This window comes from Buceros rhinoceros, unplaced genomic scaffold, assembly GCF_000710305.1.
Source record: "Buceros rhinoceros silvestris isolate BGI_N320 unplaced genomic scaffold, ASM71030v1 scaffold10276, whole genome shotgun sequence".
NCBI lineage: Eukaryota > Metazoa > Chordata > Aves > Bucerotiformes > Bucerotidae > Buceros > Buceros rhinoceros.
Genome location: NW_010415794.1, coordinates 16,314 through 36,865, shown reverse-complemented (window position 1 = coordinate 36,865; position 20,552 = coordinate 16,314). Strand labels below are relative to the sequence as shown.

The 20,552-nt window shown below is 35.9% G+C and overlaps 1 protein-coding gene across 1 annotated transcript in view; it reads left to right on the top strand.

The window, feature by feature from the left end:
- Nucleotides 1-20,552, top strand: part of TMEM67 (transmembrane protein 67) — a 30,714-nt gene that overhangs the window by 218 nt on the left and 9,944 nt on the right. Inside the window, exons 2-19 of the mRNA XM_010137544.1 lie at nucleotides 1,343-1,436; nucleotides 2,876-2,975; nucleotides 3,416-3,485; nucleotides 3,568-3,642; nucleotides 4,851-4,913; nucleotides 7,172-7,326; nucleotides 7,647-7,755; nucleotides 8,926-9,012; nucleotides 11,593-11,658; nucleotides 13,793-13,949; nucleotides 14,356-14,479; nucleotides 15,639-15,744; nucleotides 17,709-17,765; nucleotides 17,859-17,957; nucleotides 18,436-18,534; nucleotides 18,903-18,989; nucleotides 19,772-19,871; nucleotides 19,973-20,112. Of these exons, the coding sequence (XP_010135846.1) occupies nucleotides 1,343-1,436; nucleotides 2,876-2,975; nucleotides 3,416-3,485; nucleotides 3,568-3,642; nucleotides 4,851-4,913; nucleotides 7,172-7,326; nucleotides 7,647-7,755; nucleotides 8,926-9,012; nucleotides 11,593-11,658; nucleotides 13,793-13,949; nucleotides 14,356-14,479; nucleotides 15,639-15,744; nucleotides 17,709-17,765; nucleotides 17,859-17,957; nucleotides 18,436-18,534; nucleotides 18,903-18,989; nucleotides 19,772-19,871; nucleotides 19,973-20,112 (1,788 nt within the window). The remainder of the gene's footprint in view (nucleotides 1-1,342; nucleotides 1,437-2,875; nucleotides 2,976-3,415; nucleotides 3,486-3,567; nucleotides 3,643-4,850; nucleotides 4,914-7,171; nucleotides 7,327-7,646; nucleotides 7,756-8,925; nucleotides 9,013-11,592; nucleotides 11,659-13,792; nucleotides 13,950-14,355; nucleotides 14,480-15,638; nucleotides 15,745-17,708; nucleotides 17,766-17,858; nucleotides 17,958-18,435; nucleotides 18,535-18,902; nucleotides 18,990-19,771; nucleotides 19,872-19,972; nucleotides 20,113-20,552) is intronic.

The window sequence follows — 20,552 nt, the reverse complement described above, 5'->3', positions numbered from 1 at the left end:
CTGCTGACTGCAAGTTATTTTCCATAAATTTCAAATTAGTTTTTCATAAGTCTTTGCTTAGGAATTTTTAAGAGTAGTGTTATAGATAGTAATTTTTTTCTCTTTAAAAGTGTTTATTGCTATTATTTTACAGGCATTTTTTTAATTATAAATTTGGCCCTACAGACAAAGTAGGAGTATTTTAATTTCCTTCCACTGCTTTTCTTTTCTGCTTCATGTTATGTTATCCTTGCACGGACAGAATGCTGAAGATGGTTTTCATCTCTTATCTTATTTGATTATTTATATAAATCCTATTCGTGTAATTTCTAGGCTGTATTTCATAGTCCCTGCTACTTTGTCTTTTCACTTCAAAATTAGCTGCTGCTATTACGTTACTTTACTTATATGTATTTTTGTAGTTTGGTCCGTTCTTTCAACCTTTCTTCACAGATTAAGCTATAATTTTGGGTTATGTTCACAGCCTTGAGCCAGAGGTACCAGGCTTAACTAGCTTTTTCTCACTACAATAAATAGGGAAATAATTTTTCTCCAACAAAACCAATTTTTCAGGGTGAAAGCCTGTTACTTCTCTCCAATAACTGTAGAGGAACTCTCTAGACACCAGCTTAGTTGTGTAAGTTAGGTGTTTAATGGGTGTAATGTAGTTAATTTCCCTCTCCTTTCCATCTACCTTAGACAAAGACATTGATAAATATCCGTTGGTGTTTTGGTCATTATGGGGTGTCATTCTTTTTCCTCTAATGGTGGCATTTGTCTTTGATCCTATGGCAAGGCTTATGCAAAGATAAACTGATGTTAGTGGAGAAGGGAACAAGATCAGCATCACCTGAGGATGAGCAGTCATCTTCATTTTCCTCATAGGTTTTCATCTGTAGCGCAGCTACTTCATAGTATAAAATAAGTGAACTATTTGGGTATGTGTAAAATTCCAGTTAGTTATGTAAATTGCTTCAATTAAAACTCCTCCATTTCTATTACTTATGTATATTTATATGCAAATATGTTTATTGATGCATTGTTATGTTTGATTTTTTTTTTCCAGTCTAGAACTTCTATATCCTTTTTAAAACCTTCCACTTTTAATCAACTCGTATCTCCACTAAAGGGTGTTAATGATGGGTTCGGGAAAACTTAGGAACACTTTTTTTAGTCTGTGTCTACATAGGAATTACTTTTGCCAGATCGTTTAGCCTTTTTTATCTTTAAAAGATATTCCTGAATGTTATCAATGTTGTATCACACATTTTCTAGCTATTAGTATCTGGATCAGGTATTCTTCATAGATACTGGATGATGTTTATATATTTGAAAATTACAATAGTTTTATGTTTTGTTTTAGAGTGGAGTTACCCAAGATGGGTGGAATTGTATTATTTGCCCTAAAGGCCTAACTTCAGAAGGAAAATGTAAATGCCTCAATAATGAAATATTAGGTAAGAAATATATGCAAGTGATGAGACATTAGTGCTTAGTTTAGATGTTTGAGGTTCTTAAGACATGCTTTTCTGTTAAATAAGAAAGAAAATTTAACATATGTCTACGTATCTAATGTAAAAATTCAACATTCTTCTTGATCTTAAACCTCATTCACAAAAGACAACAGATAAACTTGTAGATTTGTTCATTGCAATAAAAATTATCATGCAAACATTCAAAAGTGAACATTGGTGTATCACTTCCTTTAGGCTGGTTGGCACTGAGTGGAGGCATTAAAATTGGAATAAAACCAATGTCAATACAGGTTAAGAAAAAACATTTTATTATTTTGAAGTATATAATGCATAGGTGCTGCAGACTACAGGAATTATGTACATGTCGGTAGGTGGAACAGAACAGCCTGAGCAAGCCACGCAAACCACTGGGGTTCACATCTCCCGGACACACGTGCTGGTATCTGTGATTTCCTGTGGCACACTTCCCTGTATCTGTGCCTCTTACTTAATGCTCTCTAATGGTTGCAGATGAATTTCAGTAGACACCAAAAATTAATTTTAATATTAACTTTAGTGTCTGTGTTAACTGTATTTTTGCTTATCTTGCATAGTAAAAAACTAAGAGCAAAGTATAATTTTAATCAAGGAGGTAAAACAAAAAAGCTCTTAGGAACTCTAGTTCCCCTTATTTTCGAAGGCAGGATGGAAAAGACTTCCTGTGTGCCTGTAATTCTTTGAATAAGTATTACTGATGTCCACTTTGGTTCCATTTCTTATGGACTATATTGGAAAATCACTGGTTTTTTCAGATCATTAATTTAAAATTTTCCTATGAATCTGTAAAAAAGTGAATACAAATCATCTTCCTTAGGCTTTATGAGAGTCACAAAGCACATTCTGAGCCTTCATGGTAAAATATTGAAAGCAAAGCTGATTCTGTAGTTTAATATGCAGAAAGAACATTAGTATTTTTAAGAATTAAACTTGAAATCTCTTGCCCAATTAGTTACTGGCTAGAAGATGCAGTTTTGAAACTGAATTTGTGAGATTTGCATGAATAATTTCAGATGAAAATTAGAAATATTTTTTCCGGTTATTTGTAAACTTGATGTTTTGAGTTTTAGCTTTGCAGTAAAGCCTCAGTTTGAAATTTGGTTCAGAATAAATAACAACGGGAGAGCAAAACTGGACATGAAATATTACATTTCTCATTAAAACTAAACTGCACGTGCGTAGCTGTAAACAATGCACGTATACATTTATAAATGTGCTTTTATAATGGATGTGATTTGCAAGTTGTGCTCTTGATTTTTTTAAATAAAATCTTTGCATTTATTTGAGATCTGCACAGACACTTTATTTTTTCACGCTTTTCTTAGCCTGCGTGACATACTGTGCAGCATGAGATTCTCTCACAGTTGCCTTTCTTTCCCACTTAGTGGAGAGAAGTACCGATGGCATTTTGCTTAAAGAAGCCTTGTGCGTCCATTGTAATGGAAGTGAGCAATCCTTCTCTGCTTCCAACCCCTCAGGAAATCGGTGAGTGCTCTTTGCCTGTTGTGATGATAAATCTGAATGTGTCATGTTCTGTTTAAATGGAACATTCCTGAGGAACAGTAGCTTTCGGATGAGTTTTAAAAGCAGTGCATTGGAAATCCTCGACCCCATATCAAACTCAGTATGGTTTGTGTTCAGTAAAGCCCTCATGTGACCAGCATCTTGGTTGGTTGGTTTGTTTTGCTTTAGTGTGACTAAAAAGAGGAAGCAGAATCAGAACTCTTACTTTCATAATTAACTATTTAGTTTCTTTTCTACTTCACTGACCATAGAACCAAATCAGTAATGCCCTTTGGATTTCAGTTCGAACTACTGAAGATGCTGACAGTGTTACCAGGCATACTATGTAATCAGCTTTCACTATGTTTAGTACACATGCTTAACCACATTTTAAGTGCATTCTTTATGCTTGTGATCCATAGGTGTGTAAGATGTGAACAAACATTCATCAGCGTAAGCAAGTCTTGTGACTGCAGCAGCCCAAACGTTCTAGTAAGTAGAAGAATGCATGCTGAAGCTCAGAAGAAGAAGTTATGTTGACAAGTGTATAAATTTTCTTTTTCTTTTTTTCCAGACTGGGGGATTGTGTTTCAGTGCAAGTGAAAGCTTACCCCCAAAGGGAGTTGCAACTGTTCGTTTTGGACAGCTAGTAAGTGTGTTTATTCCCAAACTATCTCATTATTTACTTTAAGTAAGTCTTTTAAATTCCATTCCTGAAAAACAAAGGTGGTGGTTTGTTGTCTGTTCACAGTGATTGCAAGTTAATTTGCATCAGGATAGAGTGTAAACACATAGACCAGACAAGCATTGTTCTCATGGAATGTGTTTAAGAAAATTCATGCCCTCTTGCAAATTGAAAAAGGGAAGTAATTTACATGAATTTAGTATCCAAACAAGTACCACCTGGTCTGTAGTATTAATTATATGTATTTAAAGCGCACTCTTGTATCATGAAAAGATGCTGAAGCCTCTGGAGATTTATTTTTCTTTCTTTTCTTTCTTTTTTTTTAATATGTGAATCTGGTGTTCATATAAAATATTTGAAGCAAAATAGAAGGATTGAAGGACATTTTTGGTTGTCAAACAGAGCTGATAGAAGAAAATGGACACCTATAAATTTGAGATTGTGTATGAAATTGTGAACTCCTTGAACTGGCTAATGAATACAAGTATGTTCTATTGAGAAGAGTGAAGGTGTTCCCATTTTATTAGTTGTGAAACTTGCTCAAAGTTAGGAGCATTTTCCAGGTAGTTCTGAATTCAGGAAATGCTATGTGGCTAATAAATGTAGTTTGTTCCTAAATGAATTAATGTTAAAAATCACTACTTGAATGAAAGAAAAAAGCAGTCTGCAGTTTTCCTGATAGCAAATACTGGTCTTGCTTTCTGAAAATGCCATCTTCTAAAAAACGTTTCACTGAAAACATGTCTTTTCAGTTGCTTACATGTATGAAAGCTATTTTTAGTTCAAATATGAGTAGTTATAAAATGCAGGTTGTGAAATAATTAATTTGGTAAATTTGGTCCTTAGTTAAATTTACCATCCAGTCAACACCTTACCCATGAAATAAGTAGTACTTCCCTTGTGCAGTAAACTCCTTTGTCACAGAATCCATATTTGAAACTTAAATATTTCTGCTCTTGTTCTCTATATTTTGTCTCATTTAGTGAAATTAAAGAAATTATTGCATTAAGGTTCTGTTTTGAACTGAGCTGGTTTGATTGAGACATTTACAAAGGATGGAAAGCTCTTAGAAAAAATAAGTAGCATCTTTTAGCTGACATTGTTTTCCAGACTGTTAACATTATGGATAAACTGTTTTGAACAAAGGCAGTGAAGCAGTTCCTTATTTACAGGGTATAACACTGACATCAGCGTGGTTTGTGAAAAACCTGCAGTCCTCAGCCTCTGCCTGTTGGGTGAGTTTCATTAATGTTTGGAGTTTGCTTTTTTATACAGAAGTGATACTCTGTGTAAAAGCATGGCACGTTTATTTTTGGAAGTTAGCTTGCTTTATTTTTAAACAATCTTGTTTTGAGATGACAGTAGATAGGAAAGAAACATGCACACAGAATGTTTAGGAAGAATATTGAGCGCTAGTCAACGTTAGTGCAAGTCTCCAGAGTTGGAATCTTCACAAGGTGAATGTTGTTAAAGAAGAAACCCTGCAATAGGGTACTAGGTCTGTGAACTGTTACTGAGTACATCCAGCAAGGGATCACTAAGAAAATTAACTTCTTACATATTCAGTATTGATTGGCAGCTGATATTTACCTTTTATTTGGCTTTCAGTTATTCATTTTTGTTTTGTGCTAGAGAAGGTTAACTACAGAACCATCGTATTTCGCTTTACTTGGTGTATGCAAGTGTTATTTACCATTATGTTCCTCTGGGTGGCAGTAACCACGGGTGGAAGACTGGCTGCCACAGCTTGCCACAACAGAATCATGCACACTTGTCAAGGTGATATGCCTCTCCCTCTTTTTTGCCAACTCTGTTAACACACATCCTCATTTCCCTTCCATATTCCTCTCCTCAAAATCAGATTTTAACTTTTCAGGCCCTATTTTTTCTCTGAATCTGTCACAGGCCAAAGGGTTACCTGGCCTACAACTGTATCAAGATCACAGCAGTGGATCTGCAGAATTCTGTAATACACAAGCACTTTACAGAGTCTTTATTTCCTACATTTATTTATTACAGATTACTACAAATTGCTGTTAATAAAGCGAGTATACTTACAATTAACAAAGCGGGTATATAAGTATTCCAGTAATAGCAGCAAGCATATATTGCAATATTATAAGTTACAACAAAATTTTCACTAGTAAAGCAGCAAATACACTAATAATCAATTACCTATATTCATGCCTATGTATATGTATTTTTCAAAACAATACCAGTAGAGTGCTCACCAAACCGCTCCCATTAGTGAGGCCTCTACATAGATGAAGTCTCACTTGGAAGGTGATCCACATCACAGAGTCTGGAGTCAGCCAGGCATCTCCAGCAATGGTCTGGTAGCTTGCATAGGAGAGCTCACAGAAAAGTTTGTGCAGTGGGAGTGTTCTCTCTCTCTCTGTAAAAGAGACAGACAGACTGACAGGGACAGATTCATTCTTCATTTGGGGTAAAGTGTAATTAATTTTTATATCACAGAGATATAAGGCAGCATAGGACAGCACCACGTGGAGCAGCCAATAGATGAAGATGTTTCATATTCTCTCAGACTAGTTTTTATATCTACAGACTCTTTTTCTGCTCTTTCAGCTAGAACAGCCAATAGCAGTTTCCACTTCCTAGTTTCTTAGGACGTTTTCCCTGTTTTCCAGATTATTTTTTAATTTTCCAGTTGATAAGTTGCTGTTACAGTTCCGTGGTTTTGTGCTTATTTGATGGTATCTCAGGATGTCTCTGGTGATTAGCTGCTGCACTTCTCAAAGATGTTTCTGATTCCCAGGCCAGCAGTTCACAGGCTGGCAGGTATTCTCTCTGTCAGTATTTCAGCAGACTTCTGTTCAGCATTTCCCCAGATCACCTTTGTGGCTATATCCCCTTCTTTTTTACAAACTGAGACTATTGTCATCACATACATAAGTTTATCCTGGTTGTTTGCTCCAGCTTGCTGAGCTCTTCAGAGCTGCTGCCTGCTGCCTGAGTGTAGCTTGTGACTGCCAATCTGACCCTCACAAAGACAGTAGATGCTGGCAAGTTAATACTAGTGCAGTGATCACTGCACACAGATGCCAGGCATCACTTCTGCCTGTCGCATGATAATGGTTTGTTTACCAAAACTGAACAGTGGTGTAAGTACCACAGAGTTTAGGAACAGCAGAGTACATCATACAGCCTAAGTGGTGTAAAACATTTTGACTCTTGGTTTGTTTTCTAAATGCAGATTTTGACATTTCTGTCACAGCATAGGATATCACTGAAGCAACTAAAATAAACTGAAAAAATGAGAGCATTGATTTCATGCTGCCATCTGCAGACCTATAAAAACAAGGGACCTGAATAGCTGGGAGAAAATATTAGGTGTTGACAAAACGAAATTACTTTCAAGTAAAAATGAGGGTTTAGGAGGTGCTCATTAAAGATAACATTAATTTTATGACTACCTCACCAAAAGGAAGGATAAATAAATACTCTTCTGTGTTCTTGTGTTTCTCCACTGCAGTTGTACTCTAATCTAACAGCATGCCAAGCTCTTGGAAATATGTGTGTGATGAATATGAACTCACTAAGTTCTTCAACTACTGATGCCTGTGGTTTATTTCAGTATATTTATGTCCGTACAGCAAGGCTAGGCATTGTTCATTCAATAGCCTTCTGGTAAGCTGCCTTTTCTGTAACTTTCAATCCTTAATAGTGATTTATAGAATTTCTTATTCTGAATGTTCTGTGATGGAATACATTATGTTTCTTTGGAGAAAACATTGTAATTGTTTTCAGGAGGAATAATCTTCCGTGGCTATATTATGGTGATCAACCAGGATTAGCATCCCAAGTGCTTGAGGCAAAATAGCCTTCTGGTAAGCTGCCTTTTCTGTAACTTTCAATCCTTAATAGTGATTTATAGAATTTCTTATTCTGAATGTTCTGTGATGGAATACATTATGTTTCTTTGGAGAAAACATTGTAATTGTTTTCAGGAGGAATAATCTTCCGTGGCTATATTATGGTGATCAACCAGGATTAGCATCCCAAGTGCTTGAGGCAAATCATTTCCCTCCAATCTTCAGTTTTAAAGGAACGGATAAGGTAGGTGTTGGGTAGTAGACGTGGGGAAGCAGACATTAGGACAAGTGCTTGAGGCAAATCATTTCCCTATAATCTTCAGTTTTAAAGGAACGGATAAGGTAGGTGTTGGGTAGTAGACGTGGGGAAGCAGACATTAGGAAGAGGACATAATAACGAAAAGAGGTTTAGGTGAATTAGAAGTGTGGCTCTGCTAAAGATAATTTGTAGGCATTTAGTGTAACAAAATTCAGTGTGAGATCTTACGGGAGAAGAAAAAATTCTCTAGATAAGATGATTTTACTGACTTACACTCACACATTTGCTTGCTCACGCTCTCATACCCACATTCTCATAAGCCAAGATGTGCTTGCCTGAGTGGTCTGACCAGGATCAATGGTGTGTGACAAAGGGAACAAAGGATGCCAGCTGTTAAGTCCTCATTGTGTCCCCAAGGTTCTTCTGTATTGGCAGTGATGAACTAGTAATTAGACAAATCTTTTAATACCCTTAGGAATTATTAGTTGGTCTGGCATTGTCCTTTGCTTTGGTCTTATTTACTTCTATCTCCATAAATCTGAGGCAGAGTTGGCCTTTGTCCTCTCCCTTGTTTGAAACATGCACAGCCTTTTTTCAGTTTTCCTGGGAAAAGATGGGTACGCGTGATGTGCTGTAACTTTGCTGCCATTCTCCTGGTGTCAAAATGCAGGGTCTTTTACTGACAACTTGTGCATGCTGTGGTTTTATCACAACCCATTTCTCAGCTTTATTGCTGGGAACAGTGTTTGTCATTATTGCTGTGCAGTGTTTAATCTTTTATTTCTTTTGCTTCTGATGCTTACATCTGTGTTTCTATTCTTACTTTATTTATACCTTAATATTTCTGTTACAAATCTCAACAAGCTGAGTTGTATCAGAAATGGATTCAGTCTATTTCTCCAGCCTTTTCCTCTTCGTACAGGGAATTAGAAGGGGGAAAAAATGGAGATGAGGAAAAACAATCAGAAGAATGGTAAATTATGGTTTTTTTAAGAAGTAAACTCCCAAAATAAAGACTTAAAACATAAAATCAAAAGGGAAAAAAATGAAGCATTATGCTGAAAGTTTGAGGAAGGCATCAAACAACAAGACAGCAGTCCCTAAAACATGAATGTCCACTTCATGGCAGTTTTGTTGTTTCTTTTTCATCATCAGGATGTAAAGTTGCAATTTATTGCAGCCTCATTTGATGCAGCAGGAAACTTTCTTAAATGGCAAAGCTTGGGAGGGGGCATCTTACAGGTATGTGTGATTTTACTTATCTTTTGCTGATACCATAACATGCTGATTGCCTTTAGTGAAGAGTTTGTTTGCTACACTAGTGACAGTTTGTAAGATAACTATAGAGCTAGATTAGGGAAAATAGCCCTTGATTCTTGCTGACAATGATCTCTACAAAATTAAAAGTGTAAGCTGAGCAACATTTCCTTCCTGCATTAGAGGAATATAAATCTGGAATATTGAAAAGCTCTGAAAACCAGTGTTAGTCATGTAGAACCACCATGGTCTACTGCCAGCTGAACATGAGATGTCAGTGTGCCCATGTGGCCAAGAAAGCCAACAGCATCCCGGCTTGTGTCAGCAAAATGTGACCAGCAGGAGCAGGGCAGTGATTGTTCCCTGTACTCGGCACTGGTGAGGCCACACCTTGAATATTGTGTCCAGTTTTGGGCCCCTCACTCCAAGAAGGACATTGAGATACTGGAGCTTATCCAGAGAAGGGTAACAAAGCTGGCAAAGAGTCTAGAGCACGAGGGAGGGAGCTGGAGTTGTTTATCCTGTAGAAAATGAGGCTGAGGGGAGACCTTATCCCTCTCTACAACTACCTGAAAGGCTGTAGTGAGGTGGGTGTCAATCTCTTCTCCCCAGTAACAAATGATAGGACAAGGCCTCAAGTTGTGCCAGGAAAGGTTTAGGCTGGATTTTAGGAAAGATTTCTTCACTGAAAGGGTTGTCAAGCCTTGGAACAGGTTCCCCAGGGATGTTGTTAAGTCACCATCCCTGGAGGTATTTAAAAGACCTGCAGATGTGGTGCTGAGTGACATGGGTTAGTGGTGGACTTGGTAGTGTTAGGTTAATGGTTGGACTTGATGATCTTTCCAACCTAAACAGTTCTGTGATTTTATATCGTTCTTCCATTCAGCGTACAGTTACCCATGTGTGTAATTTACTATTATCCCTCTTTTGCTTCTCAAGAGAAATGTATTCTTTAGCTCTCAGTCCACTTATGTTTATCGATAATTATATAAGTATGTCCCTATTAGATACTGTCACCTGTTTTTACACATCATGAGGTTGCCAAGCCAATCAGTGGTTATGTCACTGTTGAGAGAGGAAAACTGATCTACCATCTCATTTTCTTTTAGTTCTCCTGGGATTTTTTCTTTGCTTATTTCTTTTGGTTTTAAATAGAAAATGTACACTTTGGCCAGCATCTGCCTGGCTTTTTCATAACAGAATTATAAAAACTTGCTGGGGGTCTTTACATAAAGTGGGGAACACTGGCTAGAAGATTCACAGTAAATGTGGACACTCTACCCTCAAACTTCAGTGGCACACACACACTCTACTTCAGCAGTGCCATGTATATAGATAGAGTGTGAAAAATGCCTGTAAGCGACAAGTAGAAAGTGCAACAAGAATTAGCCTAATGGTTAGCAGAAGTTAGCAGCTGCAAAGCGTGTTACAGAGTAGAATTTGTTTAGCAGTCCGGTGATGATCTAGACACTCTCAGCAGTTCCCTAAGCAGGCATCAATAGGAATGCTAGCAAGAACAATTGGGAATTGTCTATCCCCTTTTCTGGGCTCTTCATGTCACTTTTGGAGCATGTCTCTTCAAACGCTCCAGTATCTACAGAAGAGCAGCTGACATTCAGGATTTAGATAGTGACTGCTGTTTCTTTTGTTACTGTGTCAGGACGAACAGTCTTGCATCTGCCTCTCAAATTTTAAGGAAAACTAGTGTCTGAGAAAACGGGTTACTAAGCCAATTACTGTGCATAGAAAATTATATATTCTGACATAGATTTTAAGGTTTATTGGGACACATTAATTTCCTAAATGCAGAGCTTTTAGAAGCTATCAAGTATCAATGGGAGAGGAAGAGCTTTTCCATTCAAAGCCTCTTTTTATGTAGCAGATTGCGTGATTGTAGTAAGACATCACAATGCTGAAGTGATCTCAATGCATAATTGTACCAATTCCCAGAATTTCCATTGTGCACTAATAGAACTCCGTTTTATGGAAATTTAGCCTTGATTTTCTTTTTGGCAAAATGGCTATACCCTCCACTAAGTGTCATGCTCATTTAGCTAGAATCTGGCCCATTTTTCTGCATTATGCTTAGAATGACTTGTGCTTTGCAGAAAATGTAAAAGTTACATTGAAAAAGAAAAAAATAATCTGCTACCTGCCTTCATAACTTTGATCCTCTGAGAATGCTTGCTTAAAAGGGCAATATGAGTGTGGAGTTCTTATGGGATTTTTTGATTTAGCAGAAACCACTAATAAAAGCTTGAACATTCAGTCCCCAAAATTATTATTCTTGCCCAGCTGGATGCTGCTTTCCATAGATTGCCACTTCAGTGATGGAATTGAGAAATCCTATGCAAGTCTATCCTGTGCAATAAGTAAAACAGTATTTTAAAACCATAAATATTATTAAAATAGTTAATTGTGTTTACTCTTCAAAATCAATCCCTCTTTTCTTAAAAAACAGAACAGAATATCTTTTGTGAGGACTGTGAATACATAAACTGTAAATATTTCGTATGAGAAAAAGCTACCTTTGAATTAACCTAATTATAACTATGTTTTGTTCAGCTTTGTCCTGATACCCAAACTAAATTGAATGCAGCTTATGTATTTGGAACAACTTACCGACAAAGTGTAAGTAAGAGATAAAATGCTATTCTGAATTTTGAATGAAGTTGCTTTGGAAGTGATCAATAATTCAGTGCATATTGAAGTTTAGTGTGAGCTGCAACATGTACTTCTTTCTTGTGAGGGTGTTGCTTATTTTAATCTCTTTATTATTGAGCGAAATAAATGTATTTCTTTTAATTATTTAACTGTATGTCACAAAACTTTTTTACTACATAGGATAATCTAAATAGATTGAACTGGCATTTATATTAGTGAGTTTGCTCACTTATCGGCGGAAAACCGCAATGCCTGAATTCTGGCAGTCATATACTTTGCATCATACCTTCTAGTTTTCCTGCCTCCATCTTTGGCCAGGTTTCATATGGCAAGAAGACGTAGGCAATCACGCCATGCCATGGCTGTATGTTGTCCTCATTAACTCTTTAATGCATACCCTTATTTCAGTGAATTCAGTAAAGAGATTTTAATCAGAGGAAAGAGATTCTGTAGCTGTCTTAACTATGGGAAAAACTACTGGGGTTTTCATGCCTTACTGAACACCAGGAAGGGGATGGGGGATAGAGCACTTGAGTGTGTGTATGCCTATATGCTAAATTCAGTCAGCCACAGACATGGTTCTGCCAGCCAAAAAGCTTCATTAATTTACGGGTGAAACGGGGAGGTGGCAGCCTCTTTGTCAGGGGAGTGGAGAAATAACATCTTTGTTTTCATAAAACACCATATGTGAGCACAGCATCTAATACCTATATATCCATTAATGTTATTTATTAGCTTGTCTACAGTCAAAACTATTCCACACATTATGTGTTGCAATGTAAAAATATATAAACTCTGGCTGCTGTTTGAGTGGTGTGAAAGTCTTGTAGTTGTAGTGTAATAGCTGTCAAAGCTTTAGTCCTTGAAAGCCGAAGTGTTTACCACATAATTCTGACAAATCTTTGTTAAATATTTTAACTCTTCCATATTGTTTAGTGTTGTCTCATCGATATTTGAGAATTACAGCAGAATGGAAACTTATTTTCTGTTTAGAATGAATGAACTAGTCAAGTATGGTTTGGGAGTTTTTTTGTGCTTTTGAAAATCTTATGTATTTTAAAATCTTATGTAGAACCTGTGGTTAAGTATTGACAACAGTTAACAATACTGGATTTAAATACAAACACCAATAAATATTAACCTACTGCATATTTTTTAATGTAATCATTTTCATGGATTGTATGCATCACTTGTGTTTTTTGCTACATCCTTGAAGAAAACGTGATTGACATGTTATATGACTGCATGGTTGTTCACATATGCAAAAAACATTGAATTTCTTCTCACAGTCACAGAATGGTTGAGGTTGGAAGGGGGACCTTTGGAAGTCATCTGGTCCAAACTCCCTGCTCAAGCAGGGCCTCTTGGAACAAGATGCCTGGGAAGATGTCCAGGTGGCTCTTGAATATCTCCAAGGATGGAGACTTCACAACCTCTCTGGGCAACCTATGCCGGTGTTCGATCATCCTCACTGTGAAAAAGTGTTTCCTGATGCTCAAAGGGAACCTGTGTTTCAGTCTGTGCCCATTGCCTCTGGGCACCACTGAAAAGAGCCTGGGTCTGTCTTGTACATCCTTCCTTCATACTTTTGTACTCATTGGTAAGATCCGCCCTGAGCCTTCTTATTTCCACATCCAGCTCTCTCAGTCTTTCCTCATAGCAGAGATGCTCCAGACCCTTCATCATCTTCATGGCCTGCACTGGATTATATGAAGTAGTTCCATTTCTCTCTTGTACTTGTGAGCCCCAAACCAAACACCGCTCTGTGACTTCAGCATTTACATTTCTTGACTTTAGTGTTTATGCCCTTTCAAATTTTATGTCTGTGAAATTTGCTAGGATATTTTTTCTTAATCTGTTGAAAAATGTTAGCAGAGATTCATTCTCCACATCAGTCATTCTAGTCGATTGCAAACATTTCCAAGAGGTTTGTATACTGTCATTAGTACTTCGTAGTTGCTTGCAAATAACTGGAATGCCTTGTCTTTTGTGAAAAAGTGGGACAGATTGCACAATAATTTTGTAGAGGAAGAATCCACAACTTGATAAAATCATTAAATGGCTAAAGTGATCTTTTTGTTTTAACATTTTTTTCTTGTAGTGCAAAATTTCAGTTTCCAAAATTTTATTGGATTTTGCTAATCCCATCTTTTATGACCTATTCCTTGAATATAATGGTGACAATGGACAACAATATCTTTGGGCCGTGCCAGTTTTAAACTTGAATCTTCAATACAGTGAAATGTTTGTTAATCAAGGTAAACTATCATAGTAACATTTCTGTTAATTTAAATAATCTGAATAACTTCAAATAGAAAGAATTTGAATTAATTACTGTTACTGGCTTGTTTTTAAAGATACCACAACACACCGTAACTTCTTTCTGTTTTAACAATTTAATATTTTGTGGGCAAATTCTGGTAGTGTTAAGTGCAAGTTTTGGTTGCATATACAAGCCCAATCAATAATATACACAAATAAAGTAATCTAATTTCATTATGCCTTTGTGTAAGTTGAAAATAAATAATTATACATCATGAATACAGTTCTATATATTACACAGTTGTACATATTGTTTCTAGTAGATTTCATTCTTTTTGTGGTAAATTTTTGGGTTTTTATTAGTGTTTTTAAATATTGTGTGACTGTCATGTTTTTTCAAAGGCAGTAACATGAACAGCTGGCTTTTGACTCGTCGATTTTTTTTGGTGGATGCGCTAAGTGGAAAGGAGAATGACTTGGGGAAACTACCAAGAGTAATTCGGATTGCTAGCAAAATCACAATAAGGTGATTAATTGCATATAATATATAGTACATAGAAAATAAAGCAAATTTTGTGCAGTCTGTGTGTTTTCTTGAAAGGAAGTTGTTCTATTATGTTATTTCTAATGTGTTCTGTGCTGCTTTTTCCATTGCACACTTGGAAACAGCAGGAGTTTCCAAAGGTTGTTCTGATGAGTGAGAAAACCTAACATTGACTTGTGGGGGTTAAAATTGCCATTGTTACTTTCCACATATGAGGGATCAGACTATGTAGACATAATGCAAGTTAGCAGGCATTCAGTCTTGGCTTAGAAGCAGATGTCATCTGGAAAGACCGCAAACCTCCTCTGTTAATTCTCTTTCAACGTGTATGTTTTTGACTCTACAAGGATGCTATTCCATACCCCATATTCTTTTTTGCAGTATTTCTACAAACTATTGCCTGTTCTGTTACGCAGTCCAGAATAGGCTTGTAGTCACTTAACTGAAATTGTGAGGCTTCCTGTTAGAGTCATTACAGATGGTTAATCTCAGCTGGAATATGTTTTGGAAGAACTTTTTTTTTATCCTGATTTAGATAACGTCTTCTTCTGAAATGACTGTCTAAAAATCGACATCTGCCTTTTCCTTCAGCTCTACTTCACAACTTAATGTTTAAAAAGGTTTCTGAATAGCACTGAATACTGATCCATACAAGTAATCATCTTGAAGATTAATTTGATGTACTAACTTCATTTGCTGAGAATCACATATTACATTATTTCAAAAAGTAAGGATTAGCTTATGTATCTTAGGAGAACCCCGTCCCACCCTTCATTCAAAAAACAGATAATGTCAGAAATTCAAAATACACATAGGAAAAGGTTGTTCTGTAATGTTTTGAGAGAAGTTACCTTTTGGAATTGACTTCAGATGCAGCTATCAAAATGTGAGCAGTAGGTAAAGACTGATTCAGGTATTTTCTCACAAATAAACAATCCTTCACAGCTTTTTTCTTTTTATAGATATGTCCACATGCCTTTGTACACTCTAGTTGCTTTTAAGATGGGAATGCCATGTCATTGCATTTGAAAGTCACAGTTTATTCATCAGATTGTTCTGTTCAGTTAGTGTTTTCTTATTAGTACAAGTTTCAATGACTACCTTCTGTATTAAAAATAGTACTTTCTTTGTATTTCTGCAGTATTCGTCTGGTATCCCATACTCAGAGAGGAACTATCTACCCTCCTCTAGTTAGTATTGCTTACACGGATGTGCTTGTCCAAAACCCTGAAACCCAGAGTGTGATGGTGAGATCTTTGTGCTATCTCAGTTGTACTGATTTGTTAATCATACTTTTGGTTCTGTTGGAATTCCAGCTGAGTGAGTGAACATTTGGGGGGGTATAAAAACCTAGTAAGCATTTTCTAGATCTGCTCAGTTTTGAGGCTGCAAGGATTCACTAAAATGTAAAGCTTTTAAAACAAAACAGTTGGAAGTATTTTCTTTTTAATTTGTCTTTAATTTTATACTTAGATTTTTACAGTTGATTGTATAATGCTAAATTAGACTACAGTTCAACTAAAATGATATGCACAGAAAATAACAGGAAAAGTACTTTATGCAATGCACTGAAAGCAGCAATTTATGCAAGAAATTGAATATTTTTATTTAAAGCAACGCATGAAGAGGAGGTTGTTATGGCATTTCAGGTCACCTGTAGTTTAAGTTAAAGTATTTCTTCTATAAAACATCCTTTAGTGTTTTGCCTGCTGTGTATTATTTTGCAGCACATCTCTAAGAATTAAAGTAAAATAATCCACAGATCTGTAGCCAGAGGGATTGGAGATCAGTTTGGGGGATCTTTCTCTGCTGAAAGCCACCGAATTCTGCTGTAGCAGATGCAGAAGGAGCATTTCCTACTTGCCCTTCTACCTGCCATGATGGGCAGCAACTCAGATTCCCATTCCAGTGCCTTGTTTGCTTGTTAGATCACAGTGCTTTAAAAAGTGAAAATGTTCAGCTTAATGTAGTAAAATAATCATCCTGCTATTAAAAAAAAATAAAATATTAACATTCGTTGCTTATCAACCCCCAACAGTTCAGGCTTTCAGTACCGATAAACATCCATCTAGAAATTTCTGGTGCTGGAACCGTTCCTTGCATTCCATATCAGCTGCATGAACGAAAAGAAGAGACAGGAAATTAGAAAGATAGAAAAATTAGTCAGACATTTGTTCCCTGCCTAAAGGATATCTTTAACCACAGAAAGAGCACTATTTTTTGAAAATAATTCATTCAAATGCCGATGGCAGGAACAATTGTTTTCAGTTTCTCTACTTTCTGGGATACTATTTCAGCTTTACATCTATATCTGATGTGCTTAGGTGTTATCAGTTTTGCACCTTCTGTTGCATGTAACAAATTTTGTGCAAGTAAAAATACACGTTAAATTTCATTCCAAGTTCTGTAAACACTGGGCTTATAGTATCTGAGCATATTTGGGCTTAAAGTCAAGTAAAGTGATAACAGTGAGCAATAGGGAAGGGAGGGGTGGGTGGAGTGGTGGTGGTGGGTTGTGGAGGGATTGGTTTGGGGAGGGTTTGTCTTTTTTTTTTTAAGTGAATTAAAAATACTATTTATTTTCATACTAATGTTAACTTTAGCCTTCCAGTGACAAAGACTCAGGCCAGAATGTTATAAAACCGAGACAAATGTTTACTCTTCCTTGTATCAGTCTTTCAAACCAAAGTCAAAATAGGTCTCAGGTTAGATAGATATTTAAGCTAGACGGAGCAATTTTGGTGTTGTATGACAATTTTCATTTCATTCAAGCTGGAAAAAAACCTGGTGTCTATGTAAGAGCTCACTTGATGACTTTGCATATTCGTGTAATTACATTACTTTTAATCAACATGGATAAAAAGGAAAATATCAAACCTTTAGTGTTTCCTTTCAGAAGCAAAAAGAATTATGCATATTTGAAAGGATTGTAACTGGTACAGCTAGTAACTGGCAGGTAGCAGGCATCCATCTCCAGCATCAAAGGTGGTGAAACCTGCAGTAAGCGTAGCAGAGCACACGCTAGTACCAAGCCTGGCACTGTAGCACACCAGGTCAGATGTGTATAGTAAAAGAAGATATATGTCATGTTTGTACCATAGCCCTAGGTGGGAATTCCTGCCAACTGAAAGTATGAAAACTGCCACTGTCTAAAATCTTTGCAGCATTTCAGAATTCTATGTATATTTACTTTTTGTATCTCAATACTCAGGTTTCCTTCTCAGTCAATTATGAGATGAATCAGTCAGAGGCTCAGATTCAGACTGATGTGAGTTGTATTTCCCTTCAACATTAATATAATATTTTACTTCTATTTTGTGTTTTTTAAAAATATCTGTGAATAATTTTTCATTCTCTTCAGATTGCGTTGGGTGTTTTGGGTGGGCTCGCAGTGTTATGGTCCCTTCTCAAGACTGCAGGCTGGAAGAGGCGTACAGGAAGCTCTATAATTGACTTGCAGGTAAAAACAGCTGGCAACCTAAAACAGGACATATCTTCCTCTCTTTAAAGAGACCTTTGCTGTTATTCTCTGTGATATAACTATTCTGTTTCTTAAGGTCACTTAAATAATTTCTAGCCTAGCTGTATAGACCTATGAGCTGGAGTCAGGTTTACTTGAAGAAGTAAGTTTTTGCATTTTTTTGGATTTTGATGTAGTCACTGAGGAAATACTTTTACTAAAAATAAAGGTATTTATGGAACTATTTTGGTCAGTGGAGTTAGTTTTCAGATTAATTCTTCTTTGAGCAAAGAAAAAAAAATATAAGAGCTTCAGATACTGAATATACTGTAAATACGTGACTACAGGAGAAAAATTTTTTTTGAGGCTGCTTTTCAGTACTAGAGTTTCCCGTAGTATGAGCCGTGTAACATTTTATACAAATGTACATACGCATTACTTAGTTTTACCAGATCTCTGTGTGTTTTTATAATTGCAGACAGTTTTGAGGTTCTTACTGTTTTATGCTGGAGACCTTGCCAACGTTTTTTTTATCATCACAGTGGGCACAGGGATTTATTGGCTTGTGTTCTTCAAAGTAAGTGTTTTTCCAGATTTGAGTGTTATGAAAACCTGTTAATATTACATATATTTTTAAACAAAAATTCATTTTCTTTCTTTTTTCTTTTTTTTTTTTTCTTTTCGCCTCTCTGGTCAGACTATTGAGGCAAGTTCTGTATCGTATTCTGTTTTGTGTACTTAAATTTTTGTGTTCACCTGTTTCCTTTTCTTAGGATTCATTGTACTTGCGCTCTGCCTAATAGTCACTTAAAATATTTTACATATTCAAAATGCTTACACATCAGATATTGATCTTTTCCTGCAAAAATGTTGTTCACTCTTAGGCACTTAGTATGTTGTTACATATGCTGTCCAGACAATTTCAGTGTAACTTCTCAATTGCAGGCTCAGCAGTTTGTCTCCGTCCTTTTACCACTTCCATCTCAAGAGGGAGATTTTGTTACATACATAGCATGTGCATTTAGTTTAAAAGTAAGTAATTTTTTTCCTCAGGCATTAAACACTTTTCAATGTATACTTCTGATATTTGCAGTAGGCTTTTAAAACATCGGTAGGTTTTTAAACATGCTGTACAGTTAATTTTATTAGTGTATATACACAAACAATTACTTTATTTGAAGAATTAAGTCACTTTTCCATAGAAATTTATGTAATGGAGTCTATAGGGAAACAGATGTCTGAGAAAGATGGTCTATGGAAAATTATTCTTCCAAGGATGAAGGTGTAAAGAAACCCAAATTAAAAAAAAAAATCCACATTAAAAAAAATCCCATTAAGAAAGCAAGTACTTTCTTTCAAGGCAGAATATAAGTGCTGTCAGTTCCTGATTAAAAAGAAGACAGATTAAAATAATTATATTGAAATGTACTTGTAAAATTCAGACATCGGTATTCTGTCTTGGTGGGACATACAAGTATTTTATTAATTACAGGTATTGTATTGAATTGGAATTCGTAATACAGGTTAATATATTATGGAAAATGCCTAGTCAATTTTTTGGATTTGTTACTTTGCTGTATTTTCATCACAATATTGGGCATCATCACATGACTTACCATTATTCCAAGCTTTTAAATTAAAAAGAAAAAAAAAAGTATAAAAGATAGTTGGTAACAAAATTGCAGTCTCAAGTATAGTCGTGTATTACTTCTTATATTTAATGAATGACATACGTACCTATGCAATGACTGTTTCTTCATCTTTGTCTATATGCTGTTGCATTTCTTGTTACTTTTCTCCTTTTTCTTTCTTAGGCTTTGCAATTCCTACTATTCCTGGTTTCACAACTTACTATAGATATTTTCTTTATTGACTGGGAAAGACCTAAGGGCAAAGTTCTTAAAGCTGTTGAAGGTAACGCAAACTATGCTTGTTTGTGTAAAAAGCTTGAGTTGAATTTGGATGTTGCTCTCAAGTGTTAAATTTCAGAGCTTTATTGTAATTATCCTTTTTAGGTGAAGGAGTTATTAAAAGTGCTGCTGCACCTGTGAGCATATGGAGGACATACTTTATAGCAAATGAATGGAACGAAATTCAGACAGTGAGAAGGATAAATCCCCTCTTTCAAGTGCTTGCAGTTCTTTTTTTTCTGGAGGTATTATTACTACAATTACTATTGTCATTGTTATTAATGTTTTATTATTCACAACCAGAGTGTAACATAAGAGTCTGCGTTTTAATTCTTGCATTCTCTGTGGCAGTAGCAGATAACCTGCAAATTAACTTCAAATCATGTAACTTTTAGTAAAACAATTATTTTAATACATTTCTTAATTTGTATGTATATATGTATAGGTCGCTGCAATATTTCATGGAGGAAGACTTAAAAAAACCCCAAACCAACCTTTAAGTACCTTAGAGACCTTTGTTAGTTTTGTTTGGGATTTTCTTCAGGTAAGGAGTTACCTGAAATGGCTTAAGAGAATGATAAATCGGTGTACGCACTCAATTCTTTATTTGCCTACTGTCTTCCTCCTGCCACAGTCTACAGTTTTATTTCTGTTTTCATATTTATCTAAACCGAGATTCATTCCT